The sequence below is a fragment of the Rutilus rutilus genome (assembly GCF_951802725.1).
Source record: "Rutilus rutilus genome assembly, chromosome: 8".
In the NCBI taxonomy this organism is placed as follows: Eukaryota; Metazoa; Chordata; class Actinopteri; order Cypriniformes; family Leuciscidae; genus Rutilus; species Rutilus rutilus.
In genome coordinates this window covers 16138151-16156044 of record NC_140222.1, presented here as the reverse complement: position 1 = coordinate 16156044, position 17894 = coordinate 16138151, and the positions used below count along the sequence as shown (strand labels likewise).

The 17894-nt window shown below is 38.8% G+C and overlaps 1 protein-coding gene across 4 annotated transcripts in view; it reads left to right on the top strand.

Moving 5' to 3' along the window:
• asic1b (acid-sensing (proton-gated) ion channel 1b) overlaps positions 1-17894 on the top strand; it is a 189603-nt gene that overhangs the window by 134601 nt on the left and 37108 nt on the right. The window contains exon 1 of one of the 4 annotated variants that reach the window (XM_084417371.1): positions 16283-17015. The exons of 2 other annotated variants lie outside the window; for them this stretch is intronic. In XM_084417371.1, the coding sequence (XP_084273497.1) occupies positions 16413-17015 (603 nt within the window). In that variant the 5' untranslated portion in view covers positions 16283-16412. Of the gene's footprint in view, positions 1-16282; positions 17016-17894 lie in introns of those variants that run through there. One more of the 4 variants, XM_084417369.1, reaches the window with a different exon arrangement.

Below are 17894 nucleotides of genomic sequence, written 5' to 3'. Positions count from 1 at the left end.
TGGTGGTTTATCTGAGAGTCGGCACTGATGACAGCAGCTCATCCAATATTAACCAGGCCAAAAAGCACATTTCACAGCAGCTTCTCTCCAGCTCTGGCTCCGGTCCCTTCATAAATCTCAGAGACGCTTACGCAGGGCTCTGGGAAATGCTAATTCATCGCACGGCTATTTAACGATGATGACAGCTATCGCACTGAAAGCTTCCAGTGTTTGACCAGAGGTTTTGTTGGCATGTATGTGTGGAAGTGTGGAGGTGTGGAAATTCTTCCTTTTAAAGACTTCATAGGACTGTTAATCGATTTGCTTTAAAAATAAATCTGATTAATTGCATGAGTTCCTAGAGTGTTGCTATGTAGTTGCTAGTGTGTTCTGAGTGTTTCCTAAAGTATTGTTATGTGGTTGCTAGGGTGTTCTGGGTGGTTGCAAGAGTGTTTCTATGTGGTTGCTAGGGTGTTCTGGGTAGTTTATAGGGTGCTGGTATCTAGTTGCTAGGATATTTCCCTGAGTGTTGCTTTGCGGCTGCTAGTGTGTTCTGGGTAGTTGCTAGGGTGTTTTCCCAAGTTTTGCTTTGCAGTTGTTAGTATGTTCTGGGAGGTGTTAGGGTGTTGCTATGCAGTTATTAGGGTGTTTTCCCAAGTTTTGCTTTGCGGTTGCTATTGTGTTCTGGGTAGTTGCTAAGGTGTTGCTATGCAGTTGCTAGAGTGTTTTGGGTGGTTACCAGAGTGCTGCTGTGTGGTTTCTAGGGTGTTTCACCAAGTGTGGCTTTGCATTACTAGGGTGTATTGGGTGGGTTGCCAGAATATTGCTATGCGGTTGTGTGTTGGTTTGCCATTGCTAGTGTGTTCTAGGTAATTGCTATGGTGTTGCTATGCAGTTGCTAGGGTGTTTTCCTGAGTGTTGCTGTGCGGCTGCTAGGGAGTTCTGTGTGGTTGCATGAGTGTTGCTGTGCAGTTACTAGAGTGATCTGGGTAGTTGCCAGGTTGCTGCTATGTGGTTGCTAGTGAGTCTTAGGTGGTTGCTAGGTGCAGGAACAGTTGCATGCCAAAGTTTTATATTGAGGATAAGTAATTTGTTCAAGTCACTCTGTACTCAATTGTGATAGTGATGCTTCAGTAAACACCACTAAGGGAACTACTAATTAATTTCTGTTCATGCAGAAGTCTCATTTAATGTTTCCTTTTAATGTGTCTGATGTCACTGTTGCTGTCTGAACAATAGAGGGCACCAGAACACAGAGAATAACACTTACTCAACAGACTCAGACTCCTTCAGTCCACTGAACGTTGAGCTCCATCAAAAAATAACATGCATTTACAAAAGGAAGAGTCAAGTTCATTTGTTTTATGAATATGAGCTTGTGAAGCCCAATAAAACATTTAAAGCAACAGCCTGGCTCAAGGCAGCCACAACATCTACTTTGCTGGATCACTCCTCCATAGGCTTCTAAGACACCATAACTTGCTGGCCCAGAAAATGTATTAAAGACATCGTTAATATAGTCCAAGTGACTCCAGTGGCTCAATCTTAAGTTTATAAAGCGACGAGAATACTTTTTGAATACAAAAATAACGACTTTATTCCACTTTTCATTTCCTTCTCTCTGGGCCTCGAGTCTTTTCACGTAGTGTTTAAGCGTAGTGCGTCTGTGTTGCACGTCACCACGTATCACACACATTATTCTAAAGAAAAAAGGGTTTGTTGTAAAAATTAGCTGTAAATTCTAACCAAATCAAATATCTTTGGCTCTGAAACGACTTTCATTGTTAGATGATATCATTAAAATCTTAGTTTTTAACTTTTTTGTTTTTATATATTTATATTACTTTTTATAAGCCCGGTTCATGTAAGTTTATATAAATATTTGTATATACAGTTTAATATCCTGTCAATTTCTTGTATATGATAAGTCCCGTCCACATTTTTACTTTTATATATTTTATATTGTTTTTATATTTACTTTTTCATAATGACTAGTTCATGTAAGTTTTAAGTATTTATATTTTTATATTTAATTTGTATATCACCATTTTATGTTGACCTAACATTTTGTCTGCTGAATGATTTATAGAAGATGGATTTTCATCCTCTGTATTTTCACAAGACATTTGAAAGTTCAAGTGCAACAGAGTATCGTTCAGGTGAGTCGAGCTGGCGTAAACGTCAGTCTGCAGCACAAAAACAATCTGCACAAAGTACCTTTCTGCGACTTTCATACCCACACTTGTTCAGAATAGTGTTGTGATGAATGTAACTCGGCTTTGTTTACTGTGGTAAAGCCGGAGGTGTGAGGATGATCTCCATCACCAATGGCAACGCATTGAAAGTGAGTAATTGTGTTCTCAGGGTCTGGAGCAAGCTGTGCTCCAACATATCTTACACAACTGACTACTGAGAGCTCTGATTCACTGTGTGTTTTCATACCTGCCATAAGGGAAGCCAGAAACGCCAGACGACTTATTTCAGTGATGGATGTGCAGCATTATCTCAAAGACAATCAACAATTAACCTACACTCAGCCCGCTATGACGTCCTTCAGAGGTGTATAGATGTGTGAAAAAGTTCTCCAGTGAAGATGCTCAGATGCTTACAGCTGTTCTCTACAGATCTTATTCACATCTCAATTAAATGTTTAATTGAGTCATATTATTAATTTAAAGGTGAAGTATGTAGTTCCTCCAACACTAGTGGCACCTGGTGGAATTACAAAAACAAAGCAGAATTTGCAAACGCCCCTTTGGCACGTCACACCTCCCCAACTCAAACATCACAAACACAGCTCTTACTGGAGCTTGTGAAGGCATGTCCAAACAGGTAAAAGTAGACTAGTTTCAATAAAAGGGTCAACATATTATTAGGAATACTTTTAGCTTTGTAGCTATTTATCATGAGTAAGCAACTAAGTAGACTAAACTCTGTCTAGAGCTAACGCAAGCCTCTAGCTTACAATAAACCCATCAAAGTATCTGACATGACTTGCCAAAAACTGTTTGAGGCTGAGTAAATATTATAAACTGGTACAATTATCTTTCTGAACAGGAGCTTGATGATGCTGTATGGTATTGAAGCGTCCATTGTAGCGCAATGCCCCATTCGCACCCTGCCAGCAGCCATATCACCCTGTAGCCCAAGACTGGTTGCCCACTGAAGCTAAGCAGGGCTGAGCCTGGTTAGTACCTGGATGGGAGACCTCCTGGGAAAACCAGGTTGCTGCTGGAAGAGGTGTTAGTGATGCCAGCAGGGGGTGCTCACCCTGTGGTCTGTGTGGGTCCTAATGCCCCAGTATAGTGACGGGGACACTATACTGCCAAAAGAGCACCGTCCTTCGGATGAGACGTAAGGACTCTCTGTGGTCATTAAAAATCCCAGGATGTCCTTCGAAAAAGAGTAGGGGTGTAACCCCGGCATCCTGGCCAAATTTGCCCCTTGGCCTCTGTCCATCATGGCCTCCTAATCATCCCCATACACTGATTGGCTTCATCACTGTCTCCTCTCCACCAGTAAGCTGGTGTGTGGTGGGCGTTCTGGCGCAATATGGCTGCCGTCGCATCATCCAAGTGGATGCTGCACATTGGTGGTGGTTGAGGAGATTCCCCCCTTCCATATGTAAAGCGCTTTGAGGTCTCAGAAAAAGCGCTATATAAATGTAACGAATTATTATTATTATTCGCTTTGATGCCTTCATGATCTTTTTAAGCTTTGAAGGTCTAAATGCAGTGAATTTTGGCTTACACTCAATGAATCATTGTCTTTTCCCATGTAATGTGTCAGCCATGGTCTCACAGCGGTTAAGCACCCTCTGGCTCCGCCCACTACAGTAGCCACGCCCCAAACTCTCACGTTCAGCTGCAAAGAGATTGACACATCTGAGCGGTCCTCTCTCAATGGTTATATGTTGCCTGAAAGGCTCAATGTTTACACTTTTGGGGGACATAAAACCATGAATGGCATACTAATAGTAGTCAATGAACCCTAAACTGGTATAGGAAAGTGTATTTAAACATAAAAATTCTTACATACCTGTACCTCACTTTTAAGGCAAGACACTACAGGGTAATAGGGTAAAACATTAACTAATAGAAATCACCGTACTTTCCCCAGTTGACCAATCACAGTCCATTACGGCAATTGTTTTCTATTACAAGTTTTCTGAAATGGTATGTTTAAGTATGCAAATAAGGCATTTTCTAATTAAATTTGCACTAATTTGCATGTATTTACAGAACTGAAATCTAAACATTGGATAAAGCCAGGTTCAATATTTGTTTCATGTTGTTGACAAATTACATATTACAGTAAAAGACTGTTTTTTTTACAGAGGGGTTTTTGGATATCTCTTTATCACTCCATAAGTCAGAAAATACTGTCAACAGACAGAAAATAAATGTTCACCCTGTTTTAGGAATAAAATGTTAAATAAGGTGAATTATAAATGAGCCACTGCAAAAACTTTTAGAATACAGATAGGAATAAACCTTTAAAGTTTGGTGTATCTAAAGCTGCTGAAAAAAACTCAACCTTTGAAGATATGTAATGTACTTGAAGTCTACCGATGCAAATAAAGTGTCATAAAATAAATATATAACTGTGTATTTTAGATGTTTTCTTTCCAAAAAGCTCAAAACAATTGACCAGTGCATGAAAAAACAATGTGTTTGCATGTAGTGTCTTGCCTTAATTGGAGCTTGAGTGCTGTCTGAGATATTAAAATATGGGCCAAAATATTGGAAAGTAGAAAATGGGCTCTAAAAATAAAAAGTGAAATGGTGTAAAGAGGGTGTAAATCCCATAAATGGATCCAAGGAGCGTGATGTATGGGCCCGACCTGACCCCGAAATGTGCCAATAAGAACTTATCACGGCTAATTGGCTCGTTACTTAATCACTAATGGCTTCTTAATGTTTTAATCCGTCATACTGAGTAAAGAAGGCCATCTGAAACCGGTAGGATTTGTGGTGTTTGGGTTCAGGATGTGAAAGTTTCACGTTTTTAAACTCACCTTTGAAGCGATTCACACTTGGCCGAGTTACACAGTTCAGCTGCTCCTAATTGAGTCAGATAACGTCAGATCTGAAGGTTAAATCAATTGTGGAGAGCCAGAGAGCCTTGAATCATATAGTATCTGAGAGATTTCAGGTGTCTGATTATTCCTTAAAGGTCACAGAAGCATGTCTTTGTGCATAGATGTGTTTTCGTAGCTCATTCATACTTGTATACTTGCTTCTGATACATATTGCACACAGAAATGGCAAGCACTTGTAAAAATCACTGGCTCCAATCAGATTGTGCACAGGTTTACATGAATTTGCAGGAAAGCTAACTAGTTATTTGACTAAATGTATGGGTTTTATATAAGTTTAAAGAGTTCTTTTGAGGCATTAAGTAGTAGATTCTGTTTGTCTGTGCAATAACTGGTATTTAACACTTTTTGATGGACAGAAATTTAACACATTTTTATTCCAGTTTAGCCTTTGAGGAATTTCAGGAATGCATCATTCTTAGGATAATAATTGTATTTATTTATTTATTTATTTGTTTGGTATATTGTTGTTGAATTTATTTTACTCTGTGAAGTGCCTTGAGAAGTTTGCTTTAAAAGCACTACATACAGTTTATATTTAAGTATTTTATAATTTTACTCCATTACATTTATGTTATGAGTTAAAGCCTGACTCATTAACCACTGTCTGATCTGTTTGTAACGGCATATTAAATGCTTGTATTTGATAAGCTCGCAGCTCAGAAGTGAAGCAGACATTTTGGAGGGAATGAAATAGTTCTCAATAAAATGCTGGAGTGAAATTCAATTTAAAGGGCCCTTGGATGGAAGTGAGCAGGATAAGTAAAGGAAGAGATTCAGATATGAGGTCAACCAGGTGTTGAAGTCTCTCTGACACACACACAAGTGTGTGTTTCCTGCAGTGTGAAGTTGACACGTCCTGACTCATTACTCTTGCTCTGTGTGTCTGACAACCACAGTTATCCGCTTTTCCTTCACGCACACACACACACACACACACACACACACTGAGGTGTACCTGGAGCTGTATTAATAGACCCTGGACAGACTCTCTGTGATTCAGACAGCAGGAAAGAGAAGTACAGCTTCCTAGATGAGTTCAGATGCTTTGTGTTGATGGGTGAATCTATATATGTATATTTATATATTTATATTTGAAGACCTCCGATGCAAAAGCCACTTCTGTCAAAAATGAGATAATAATATTGAGTGAATGCTCTCCGCACATAGTATACGTTCATCAAATACTTCCACTTCAAACTCACTAAATCCCAGCCTCAGCCCATTCAGAAATGCTGGTACTTGGGTAGAAACCTATGCATAGGAGCCTGATAAAAATTGTAATATTAAACAAAAACTTTAGACGGACTTTTGCTTTTGCATCTGAAGTCTATAGTTTATAGTTTACTTTATATATATATATATATATATATATATATATATATATATATATATATATATATATATATATATAAACTGGTTATATTATAAAACAAATGTCCAGATCCATTAGTGATGAGATATTGGAGCAGAAATTTACTTAATTTTGATGAAAATAACTGTGATCATGATGCAAAATATCTTAGTATTTTTGTTTGCTCTAGCTTGCGTCCTAATCTAGTGGTGTAATACAGAGGACCTGTCTCTATCCTCCCATTCATAGTGCAAACACTTGAAAGAGTTGTTTTCAACCAGGCATCAAAAGCACATCAACCTATCACGGGGGTACCTCAAGGCTCAGTTCTTGGACCCCTCCTCTTCTCCATATACATTACATTGTTGGGGCCTATTATACAGGCACAGAGTTTCTTCTACCATATGCTGATGACACACAGTTTTAGTTTTCATTTCTATCAGACGAAAGGTAAAGTTTATTTCCAACGTGCAAAGTTTATTTCCATTCTGCTTCAGTACACCTGCATGTGTATTTTCAAGTGATCATTTGTTTAATTAGGGTTAGAACTAAAGTATGCAGGACAGTGGGTCCCCAGGAGCAGGATTGAATACATCTGGTCTAAAAACCTGTCATTGTATTTTAGGAATATTGTTGGCACTTTAACAAATTGATTTTGTTCCTCTTTTGTAAGTCGCTTTAGAAAACATTGTCTGCTTAATGCATAAGTGTAAATGTTTGCGGTGAAATATGACCTTCAAAACATTATTTCATTCACCATGATATTTGAAATCTGTATTTGTAATGCTGATCTGTGTCCTTGTGAGCTACAGTCTTCTTTTAAAGGGATAATTCATGTTGAATTGAATGAGTTTGATGCTTTCAATTTTTATGTTTTTTTCACATGGAGGCATATTTGTCCATTGTGAATTCTATAGGGTAATATCTACAGAACCTTCTCATTTAGTCATTCATTTTGATGAAATATGGATTTCATTTTAGCATCAAAGTCTGACTTGAGATTCATTTTTGCTCCACAGAAATTAAACCTAAACAACCTTCGGCGTGACTTTGGAAATGAATCAGGCGCCATCATTGTGTCTTGTTTCAAAGACAATTTGAGATCAAACAAACTTAAATAATTACTCCTCATGAGGCAGAAGAGGAGACGACGGAAATCAGTGATGTTCAGACGGTCACCTGAGGTGAAAAATTAAATTGAGTTTAAATGTAAGAATGGCTCTGACTGAGAATATTGCATCTAAGGGCAAGACTTTGATGTCCCGCTGTTCTGAAAAACTGACAAGATAGACTGCTGGGAAATCTGACCTGTAGCAAGGTTGTGTTGAAAATAGCTGTTTATCTTTATGAGGCTCTCATGGAATTCTGGGAAAATGACAGTGTTAATTACTGTAGAGATTGTTTCTGGAGATGTTTTCATTCTCATGCACGGGCATTGTTTTAAAGGTTAGTCATGTGAACAAGATTCATATCCGCAGTGAGCCGGAGCAGCTGGCCCATGCAGAAGGGTTCAGTTCAACCCGTCTGAGAGTCATTTATCAGACCCGCCTCACTAACACACACTGACTCGCCTGATGGCGCTTTTTCCTTGGCTGCATCCGAAATCGCATATTTAGTATGTGAAGTCAAGTCAAGTCATCTTCATTTATATAGCGCTTTTAACAATATAGATTGCTTTAAAGCAGCTTTACAGTGATAATAGGAAATCAAAGCAACAGAGATGGTTTTGTCTTTACAGCAGCTCTAGAATAAAGTTATTGTCCAGCTAAAGTTAGTTTTTGATTCAGAAAACTTTTAATGTGTTCTGGCTGTTCATTTGCACAACAACAGTGTTTGGTGGCTCGAAAACGCAAACCTTGAAATAGGTTCCAGGGTGCAAGTTTTAAACATTTTTGAAAAACGTTATCTCCGTGTAAACTTCCAAAACCTGAATCTGTGAAAACGGTGATGCATATTACGTGTTCAGTCTATAGGTATGCGCGTTTGAATATATATGTGCGCAGGTGTGTAGTCTTTCTTTACAAATTGACCTCACCAAATTACTTGTCTGGCCTGCAAAATACATAATTTTTAGTTGCTTCTGCGAATTCAACATTTTGAATGTACCTTCAGTTGTAGAATTTGAACATCATGTCGCTGTTTGACGTTTTGAACATTGTTTGATTTGGATTTTTTTTTAACATGCTTTCATTTGAGAGATCTTTCTCTTTAATCTTTTTAAAATTTAAGCATTTTGAAGAAAGAAAAAGCCATTTGACAGTTTTTCCCCCTGAACATTTTAAATGTCTTTTCTATTCAAATGTAATTATACAAAAAAATCTGTCTATTTGAATGTTTTGGACATTCTTTCTTGTGCATTTAATTATTAGAATTTCTGATTCAAACATTTTGAACATTTTTGTTCTTCAGATAGTTAGATTTTTTCCCCCTCTGAATTCAAGCCGCTTGGTCATTTCTTTCTCGATTAGGAATTTTTCATTGTCTTTTTTTGTTGTTTGTTTTTTACCCTTTACCTTGGAATATTAAGAACATAAATTCTCTTGAATCTATTGATTTGTATTTTTTCCTGACTTGCGTGTTTTCAAACATTCTTCTAATGTTTTGATTCTGTTCACTCTTCTGATTCAAACATCTAGAACGTTTTTCCCCCCAACTATAACCGCATCTTTCTTGAAACTCAAATATTTCAAATGCTTTGATCATGATTTCTCATGAAAATTCGTCAAATGTCATGACCGTTCTTCTCCTGAGGCACATTTTTATCTTTCCCGAAGAATGTTAAAGTGCAGCTCATTGGGTTTAGAGAAAAATTCAATCTCTCTCTCTCTCTCTCTCTCTCCTCATCCACGGCTGCATTGTCTAGTTTTTTATTTATTTATTTATTTATCTCTCTTTCGCCTCTTCTCGTTCACCATTCTTTCAATAAAACCGAAGCTCGTCTACCATCGTCAAAACTGAATGAGCTATTATCGTGTGAGAGATTCGTCGTCTCCTTCCACAGCTGCAGACTCTCCGCAGAGGACACTTGTCTTCAGCCTTGGTGCTGATAGCCTATACAGCATACACTAGTAGTGTCTGAGGTCTGGGTTTAGTATGCAGTATGTTAAGTAAAAAACAGGACTGTCAAACCAGCTGTGATACTAGTTTATAATATTTGGCTAAATCTGTTGATGTGATCTCTTTAAAATCTCAAGACAGCAATGATATTAAAGGGGTCATATGCCATTTTTGTACAAGTTAATATGATTCTTTAGGGTCTAAATGAAAAGTTTGTAATATACTTAAATATATTACCGCTTCACTTTTGGGCCGGTCGAGGAATTATTATATATATTTTTTTTCACATTTGTCACGTTAGTTACATTAGGCTACACACGTTCCACATTCTGACACCGCAGCCGCAGCGCGCAGCCTCTGAATGGGTTGTACCATGTTGAGGGAGTTCTCCCCTCCCCTCCCCTCCTATAGAGTTGGTTGGGTCAATAGCCCGTCTTTTCCAAAACGTTTTCTCAGGAGTAGGCTACCGCGGCACCGCCGGTGCCTACCGATAGCTGGGCCGGCCCTACCGTAACGGTACGCGTCAGGGAGGATGGATGGGAGGAAGAGGCCAGGAGGTATGGAAGCTTGTTTCCGCCACAAAATAAAACATTTTAAACTTTTTATCTCACATTGCGAGTTTACATCTCTTTACATGACTTTATTTCTCAGAACTGTGAGATATAAAGTCAGAATTGCGTGAATTAAAGTCGCAATTGCGTGAAATAAAGTCACAATTGCATGTTATAAAGTCAGAATTGCAAGATAAAGTCAGAATTGTGTGAAATAAAGTCGCAATTGCTTCTAAAGTCTAAGTGAATTATTATTTAACCTTTACATTATTTGTTGAACCATGGTATTAAAGGGATACTCCACTTTTATCATATACTCACCCTCATGTTGTTTCAAACCTGTATGAATTTCTTTCTTGTGCTGAACAGAAAGGAAGATATTTAGAAGAATATCAGTAACCAGACAGTTTCTGGTCTCATTGACTTCCATAGTATATATTTTTTCCTACTATGGAAGTCAATGAGACCAGAAACTGTCTGGTTACTGATATTCTTCTAAATATCTTACTTTCTGTTCAGCAGAAGAAAGAAATTCATACAGGTTTGAAACAACATGAGGGTGAGTATATGATGACAGAATTTGCATTTTAAATTGGAGTATCCCTTTAATATAAACTACACAATAGTAAGAGCTGAACTGTTGCTTCATTTATCCAATTTGGAAAAAGTGCTAATTTGGAATTCCACCATGGAAAAAGTGGACCGGTCTTGGGCCTGAAACTCCCGGGCTGAAAAGTGGCCCCACTCCGGCCCTGCATACATACATACATTCATACATACATATGGCATTAGATTTGAAAGAATAACAACCGAATGTCTTTGAAATTTCAGTCAATAGCATTTTTAAACAATGGCACTCAAAATGTGTTATTGTTTAAAATATTGTTATAAAATTTGTGCAACTAAATGTTATTGCAACCATGTATAAATTAATGAAAATGCATATTTTTCAATTAAAGAGAACTTAGAGAATTAGTATAAAATAAATAAAACTACTCCATATAAAATAAAATAAACATTTTGGAATTGAACATGTAAGTCGCATTTCAATAGATGAAGAAATCAATCTTCATCAAATTTAATTTCCCTTAAGAAATACAGAATCTTCCATTTAGGCAAGAAGAGCTTTACTTTGACTGAAGAAATCAATGAGCTCTTATTTGTAATGTTGGAAGGAGCTGTATTGCTGTCGTGCTTTTTTGTTTTCCCTTTGTTCACCGTGAAATAAACCACTCTAGAGCACACCATGGCTATTTTGGGCTGCAAACGTTTTTTCCCTTCAAATGCTGTCTCAGTTGTGGCTTTGTCATGGTTCGAGTCTCTTCCTAAACCCACTGGCCATCTCTGCTAGACTTCAGTATCACTCAGCTAACACACTGATGAAAATTTACCATGGTTTAAATATAGTAAAACAGCGGAGAGCTGACTTTTCCCTCCACAGACGCACGTCGGTAAATTAGGAAATGAATTTGCGCTCCCGGGGGCGGTTCAGCGCAAAGAGGAGGCATGTTCCGACGCAAACGTTCCCTGGTGCTATTTTGCAGGTTTAGAAAATAATTCCGTTGCGCGTTGCGCATGTTATTCATATGCTATTTTAAGGGCGCATGCTTGGCCATAATCAATGTAGCATGTGCACAACGCGCATGCACTTTGCTTATCTCATCTACACAGATGCAGCAGTTCTAATTTTTAGAAAACCATACATTATTACAAGGAACAATATTAACACACGAGGGAAATCATTGTTGTGTCCATGAAGATGTGAAAAAAAGGCATAAATCTAGCTTACACATTTACCCAAATTATTATACGCCTGTTTAACCGAAGCTAATTTGGGTGGGTTTCTCCCATCCCCATATACTGTCACTTCTCTGTGTTTTACTGCCCTGACGAGAACGTCGGTCTCCTCGGCTGTGAACCACTCCTGGCGTGCGCCTGGCAAATCCGCCGTTATAATAGCAATCCGCCATGGAATAAGCACGCCTGCTCTTAAAGGGAATATGAAATGTCGCTCTGATTGGTTTATTTCACGTTACCGCCAAACCACACCTATGAATAATAGCTACTTCAGACCAACCCATTTTAGATTTGCGTCGGGCGCAAGAGTCATTTATCCCGCCGGTATAATAGCAACAGCGCCCAAGACCCGCCCACAAAGTTACTTGCGTTTCACGCTTGATACTTGCATTTCAGATCGTTAAAATAGGGCCCTATATGTTCTGGTTTGTACTGAATCAGACATTTTCAATGTTAAAGGGTTAGTTCACCCAAAAATGAAAATTCTGTCAGTAATTACTCACCCTCATGTTGTTCCAACCCTGTAAGACTTTCGTTCATCTTCGGAACACAAATTAAGATATTTTGGATTAAATCTAAGAGCTGGATGACTCCTCCATAGGCTTCTATGGGATCGAAACTTGCCGGCCCAGACAGTTAGAAAAGACAATGTTTAAAATAGTCCAATTGACTACAGTGGCTCAACCATAAGTTTATCAAGCGACGTTAAAAATAACGACTTTATTCAACTATTCATTTTCTTCTGTGTGGGCCTCCTGAGTGAGTTCACGAAGTGTAACAGCGCAGCGCTTCTGTGTTGTACATCAGAACGAAGGCTCACTACTGGCCGACGCTGGTCATGTGTGTGATGCGTGTGACGTACAACGTTCGTTTTTGCAAAGGCAAAAAGGCGTTTTTGCTTCCCCTCAAAAAGTGACAACTTCAACATGCTATGTAAAAATATCTGTGGGGTATTTTGAGCTAAAACATCACACACACTCTGGGGACTTCAGAGATTTATTTTACATCCCTTTTTAAAGGGCATTATACCACCCCTTTAATCAAAAATGTTTGTGTTACGCAGATGAACAAAAGTCGCAACAACAAGGTTGGAACAACATGAGGGTGAGTAATTACTGACATAATATTTGGGTGAACTAACCCTTTAAAGTACCCTTTTGTATCCCAGTGCAATGTTGTGTAAAGAATACAACTTTTTCAGGGTCATGCGGTTGCCTTTCAATCGTCATTGAGAGGGTCCACTTTTGGACCTAGACTACTGAAGCATTTTATACACAATTCAAAGCATTTCTTTTTTATTTCAGGCCCAAGGAGATGTACTATCACCCTTTCTTACAAAATAGCAGTGCATATCCATTTAAGAGGCTTGCATCAACCTTCTAGTTTTTTTTTTTTTATCTTCACCAATATGATGAAATATTTTTCCAATCTTTTAACCCATTTCAGCATCTAAAAGAAAACATTGTTCGTTTGCAGCAGCAAACTGTGTGGAGTTTTTCTCCAAAAAACAAACAAACAACAACACCGTTTCCTTGTATTAAATTGGTCTTTGACGCCAAGCCTGCAGACCAAGTTTTTGCCGAATACTAATGCGTCTTCATCTGGGTGTTGATGTAGCTCAGTGTGTGCTTGTCCCCGTGGCAGAGCTGCATCCTCTTTGATGAAGACGCTTGTAAAAAGCATCTGTGACTGTCGAACATGTGGGTGTGCAATGACGAACTGCCACTGGGGTCCCATTCCAACTGCATATGTCTCAGAAAAAAAACATTGCTATTCCTTCTGCCTGAGTGACAGAATTTCTGAATTCCAGAATTCACTGAAAAGTGACACACAAAAAAGAAGCTTTTTGAAGATAAAAGCACAATTCTTAATTGTTTATTCATAATTTTAACATTTCTAAATCCAATCTATATAATTATAGACAATAGAGTAGTACCTGGATGACACATTTTTTTAGGTCAAACCAAAAGTCAGCATTACCCTTGTTCCCTCGACAAAGGATTTTTCCATTTTCTTTTGGATTATTGCAGAAAATAAGGTATGCGACTAACAAAAGCTTATGATTCTTACATATTTTTTTCATCGTGATAATCTTGACAAATTTGACAAAAACCCATTAAAAAAAAAAACACTGTCTTTCGGGATGATGAAACCGGAAGTGCTAAAATGCTCGTTTTCGAGTTTTAGCCTGCAAAAATACATCATCCCTGTATCACTCTCTAAATATATTTTGCATAGTTTATTACAATATTTACTAAACTGAATTAAGTAAATTATTTAAAAATATTTATCTTTAAAGGTGCTCTAAGTGATGTCACGTGTTTTTTTTAAGCCAATTTTTTTTTGTCACATACAGCAAGTATCTCCTCACTATCCGCTAGCTGCCTGTCCCCTGAACACACTGTAAAAAAACGCAGTCTCTGTAGACAGCCCAGGCTCCACAAACGGCAACAAAAACAAACTGGCCCAGCCTGGACCACGAAACATAACAAACAGTGTTCCAGCCAATAACTGACAAGAACGATTTGGGGGTGGGGGTTGGGGGGTTAGTGCACGTGCACATGAAGAGGGGTGTGGGGAGTGGAGCTAGCTAGCTAGAGGAGAGATGTTCTAGACAATGACAACGACTAACGTTAAAAATGTATATTCTTGAGAATTTTTATATGGCCGACACACGACCAAAGAGACAACGTTCCGATGAACAAATAACAAAAAATAGGGAAAAGGAGAAGGAACGTGCAAAGTCCCGAATTTACATCAGAAAAGCGTTCAAAAGGTGGCGAGAACTCCGCCGGCAGAAGGGCTTCCAATCTGAAATTCAGGTGGCTCTGTTTTTCTGGACAGGTGGGTCAATCCAGTTTGTTTTTTCTAAATGGTTCATGACTGTTTCAGGAAGCACGGAAGGGAGGTGGAGGGGACGGGATGAGGAGGAGGGAGGGTCGAGCTAGCCTCCGTTTTGTTTGACAATACTTTGAACGTCAACAAGAAGTGACGTCACCCAGCATCGCTTAGAGCACCTTTAACAAATCTTCTTCTAAGTCTCAAGAAATGTAATTTGTGCATACTTACAGCGTACATCACAATCTGTTCTCTTTCAAAATAACTTGTTAATTGTTTTCATGAGCCTGAAATTCTCTTTGTCATTAAAAACCTCTTCTTGGCACATATTTAATGTGACTTTGAAATTAAATGTCAAATGTGAATCGCAACACCTTCACTGTAATTTATTTGTGACATTCATAGCTCCTCGCATATATTTTTTCCCTCAATAAAAGAAAGGACAAACGGAAGAGGACACACAGTGCTTTAATGTCCACAGATCCACCCACCAACATTCACTTCACATAAGACCGAACGCATCCAGGTGTTTACAGGTTTATTTTGGCACAGAGTTCTGGTCAATACTGTCCTCTGTTATGTACACATTTGGACAAGCACCCTTTGTGAGGCATCTCAGAGCCTGCCAGTGAAAAAAAGGGTTATTGACTTTGAACACATTGTTAAGGTAAGTAGGCCATGACCTGCGGGCCGGGCATTATGCCCACTTTTGCCTGTTTGACTTACAGCCCAAACTTAAGAACAAGCCCACTTACTGTCTAACAGGGACGGAGGGTGTAATTATTGGTCTGAATTATGTATTGTACAACATTTAGCTAATTAAAAATGAACCTTATTTTGATAGTAGAGTGAATGTGCTGACGTTAAGGTGAGTATGCTTGTGATAGGTGCTATTTTCGATGATATGCTCCATGAATATATTAACAAACTGACACTTCACACTGAATTAATTTAGAGACAAATCACCTGCTGCCATTTCATGAATGCATGTTTGCTTTCAGAATGACCTAATCTAAGATTAAAATTAAAATATATATAATTATATTTCATGTACATAGGTTATTTACAAAAAGCATTATAATTTATCATCAGTATGATGCATAATGCTAATTTTTTTATTCAAATGTGGCAATGTTTTTTTGATTTTGTCATCTTATGGGTCAAAATAAATCACTCGTGGTTAATTATCATAGAAATACGTACTTTTTCTTCAAATAAAATGGAAAAAGGGAGAACCACTGCAATGAGAAAGTTCAGTGAAGTAAAAGACAGCAGAGGATGCACGCGCTCACAGAGGAGCAGAGCAGAGCGCGCGCGGAAGGGACGAGGCTCGCGCTGTTGCAAAACGAGCGGTACAAAATACTCCCCGGTGAATTACTTAGACTGAATTTATGAAAATTGAACTTCTTAAAGTGCAGAGCAGATTTACAGTATGACAGAACCGCAAGAGCACATGACGCGAGGAAAATGTGGCGCCGTATCCTTTTCTGGCAACAGTTGTGACTTTTGTACGGGCTATATTTCGCTTCACTGAGAGGGAAAATATGGAGAAATAGCATTTCACCGTCCTCATTCACTACAGCGCTGTATTTTAAACAGTTTTGATGAATCTGCAGATTCCTTTCCCGAGCGAACCGCCTCAGGAACAGAACCGCGCGATGATTACTCGTTTTGGAGAGCACTGGAACGTTTAACGCGTCGCTTCTGAGGTAAAACTGCGCGTCAAACGTTCTCCAAAATGTGCCAAGGCGACGCCGCACCTAAACAACGCACGGAAGGATTTCTGAAAGAAGCCGGCAAGCTCTTCTTAAAGCACTCGACATTTCACGGATTAAGACATGTCTTTCTAAGCGGCTCGTACCCGCGCAGAGTCGCGTGGCTGCTGGCGTTTTTGACTGCGTTGGCGCTTCTTCTCACTTGGTCCTCCAACCGGGTCCGATACCTGCTCTCGTCGCCGGTGTACACCAAGGCGCAGATGGTTTACGCTAAACACCTCGTATTTCCCGCCGTGACGATTTGCAACCAGAACATCATACTGCCGCGACGTATGAAAAAACCGGACATCTTTAGCGCGGGACGGTGGCTCGGGCTCTTCGGGAAAAATTGGCAGGTGTCCGCCGCGGTTCGAGACGCGCTCTCGTCGCACGATGACGGAACTAGTAGTGAGCCTCCCTGGTCACCGTTATCGCGCATACTGGACTTCAACCACTTTTTGCCCCCTCCTCGAGACTCTCAGCCCTCCATGAGGCAGTTATTGGACCGTCTGGGGCATCAGCTCGAGGAGATGTTACTTTATTGTCGATTTCAAGGGAAGCTGTGCGGACCGCGCGACTTTAGCACCGTAAGTTTGTTCATTCAACTTTAGGATAAAAACGATGAAGGAATCGTAAATGGAAGCGTTCTGTTAGAGATGTTTTTTTTTTTTTTTTTTTTTTCTTATCTTGCAGTTGTTTAATTAAAAGTAAGGATTTGTTCACAATAGCATACTGCCATATTTCTCGTAGCCTACTATTTTTGGAGTAGCCTATGCATATTGTATCGTATGTGCACCACGCAAATTTGAGCATTTTTCAACTAATGTAATACAAACTGTGGGAGTTTGTATGCAGCTACTGTGGAATAGCCACTGCCTCTTGACCTTCCATGTCCATTGTAGGCTAACTAATTAAGTGCAAGTAATTTCAGCTGCGATTTTAATATCTTTTTTGACTCCGTATACAGACTTGGAAGATAAACACTATAGCCTAGGCCTACTACATTGCCTACTACTACTACACTGGTGGGGGTTGAGGAGAGATTCCCTGATATGACTGTAAAGTGCTTTGGGTGTACAGTAGTACATATGAAAGCGCTATATAAATGCCTCATTCATTCATACAAAAAACAACAACAAAAAAAAGTAAACGACACATACTCTTGTTCAAATTTATTTGGTAACGTTATTTTACAGTGTCCTTGTTACACGTTACATTGAGTTTATATAGTAATTGTTACTATAAATTATTCATAATTACATGTAACAAACCCTAAACTAAACTTAATCTTAATCCTAACCCTATAGTAAGTAGACTAGATGTAGTTAATTAATATTACTCAGTACTTAAATGTAGAATTACACTGTAACAAGAACACCTTAAATTAAAGTGAACCCCTTTATTTTAAGGTGACAGTTACATTGCACTTACTCAAATAGTACTGAGTAATAATAACTATGTGTCCT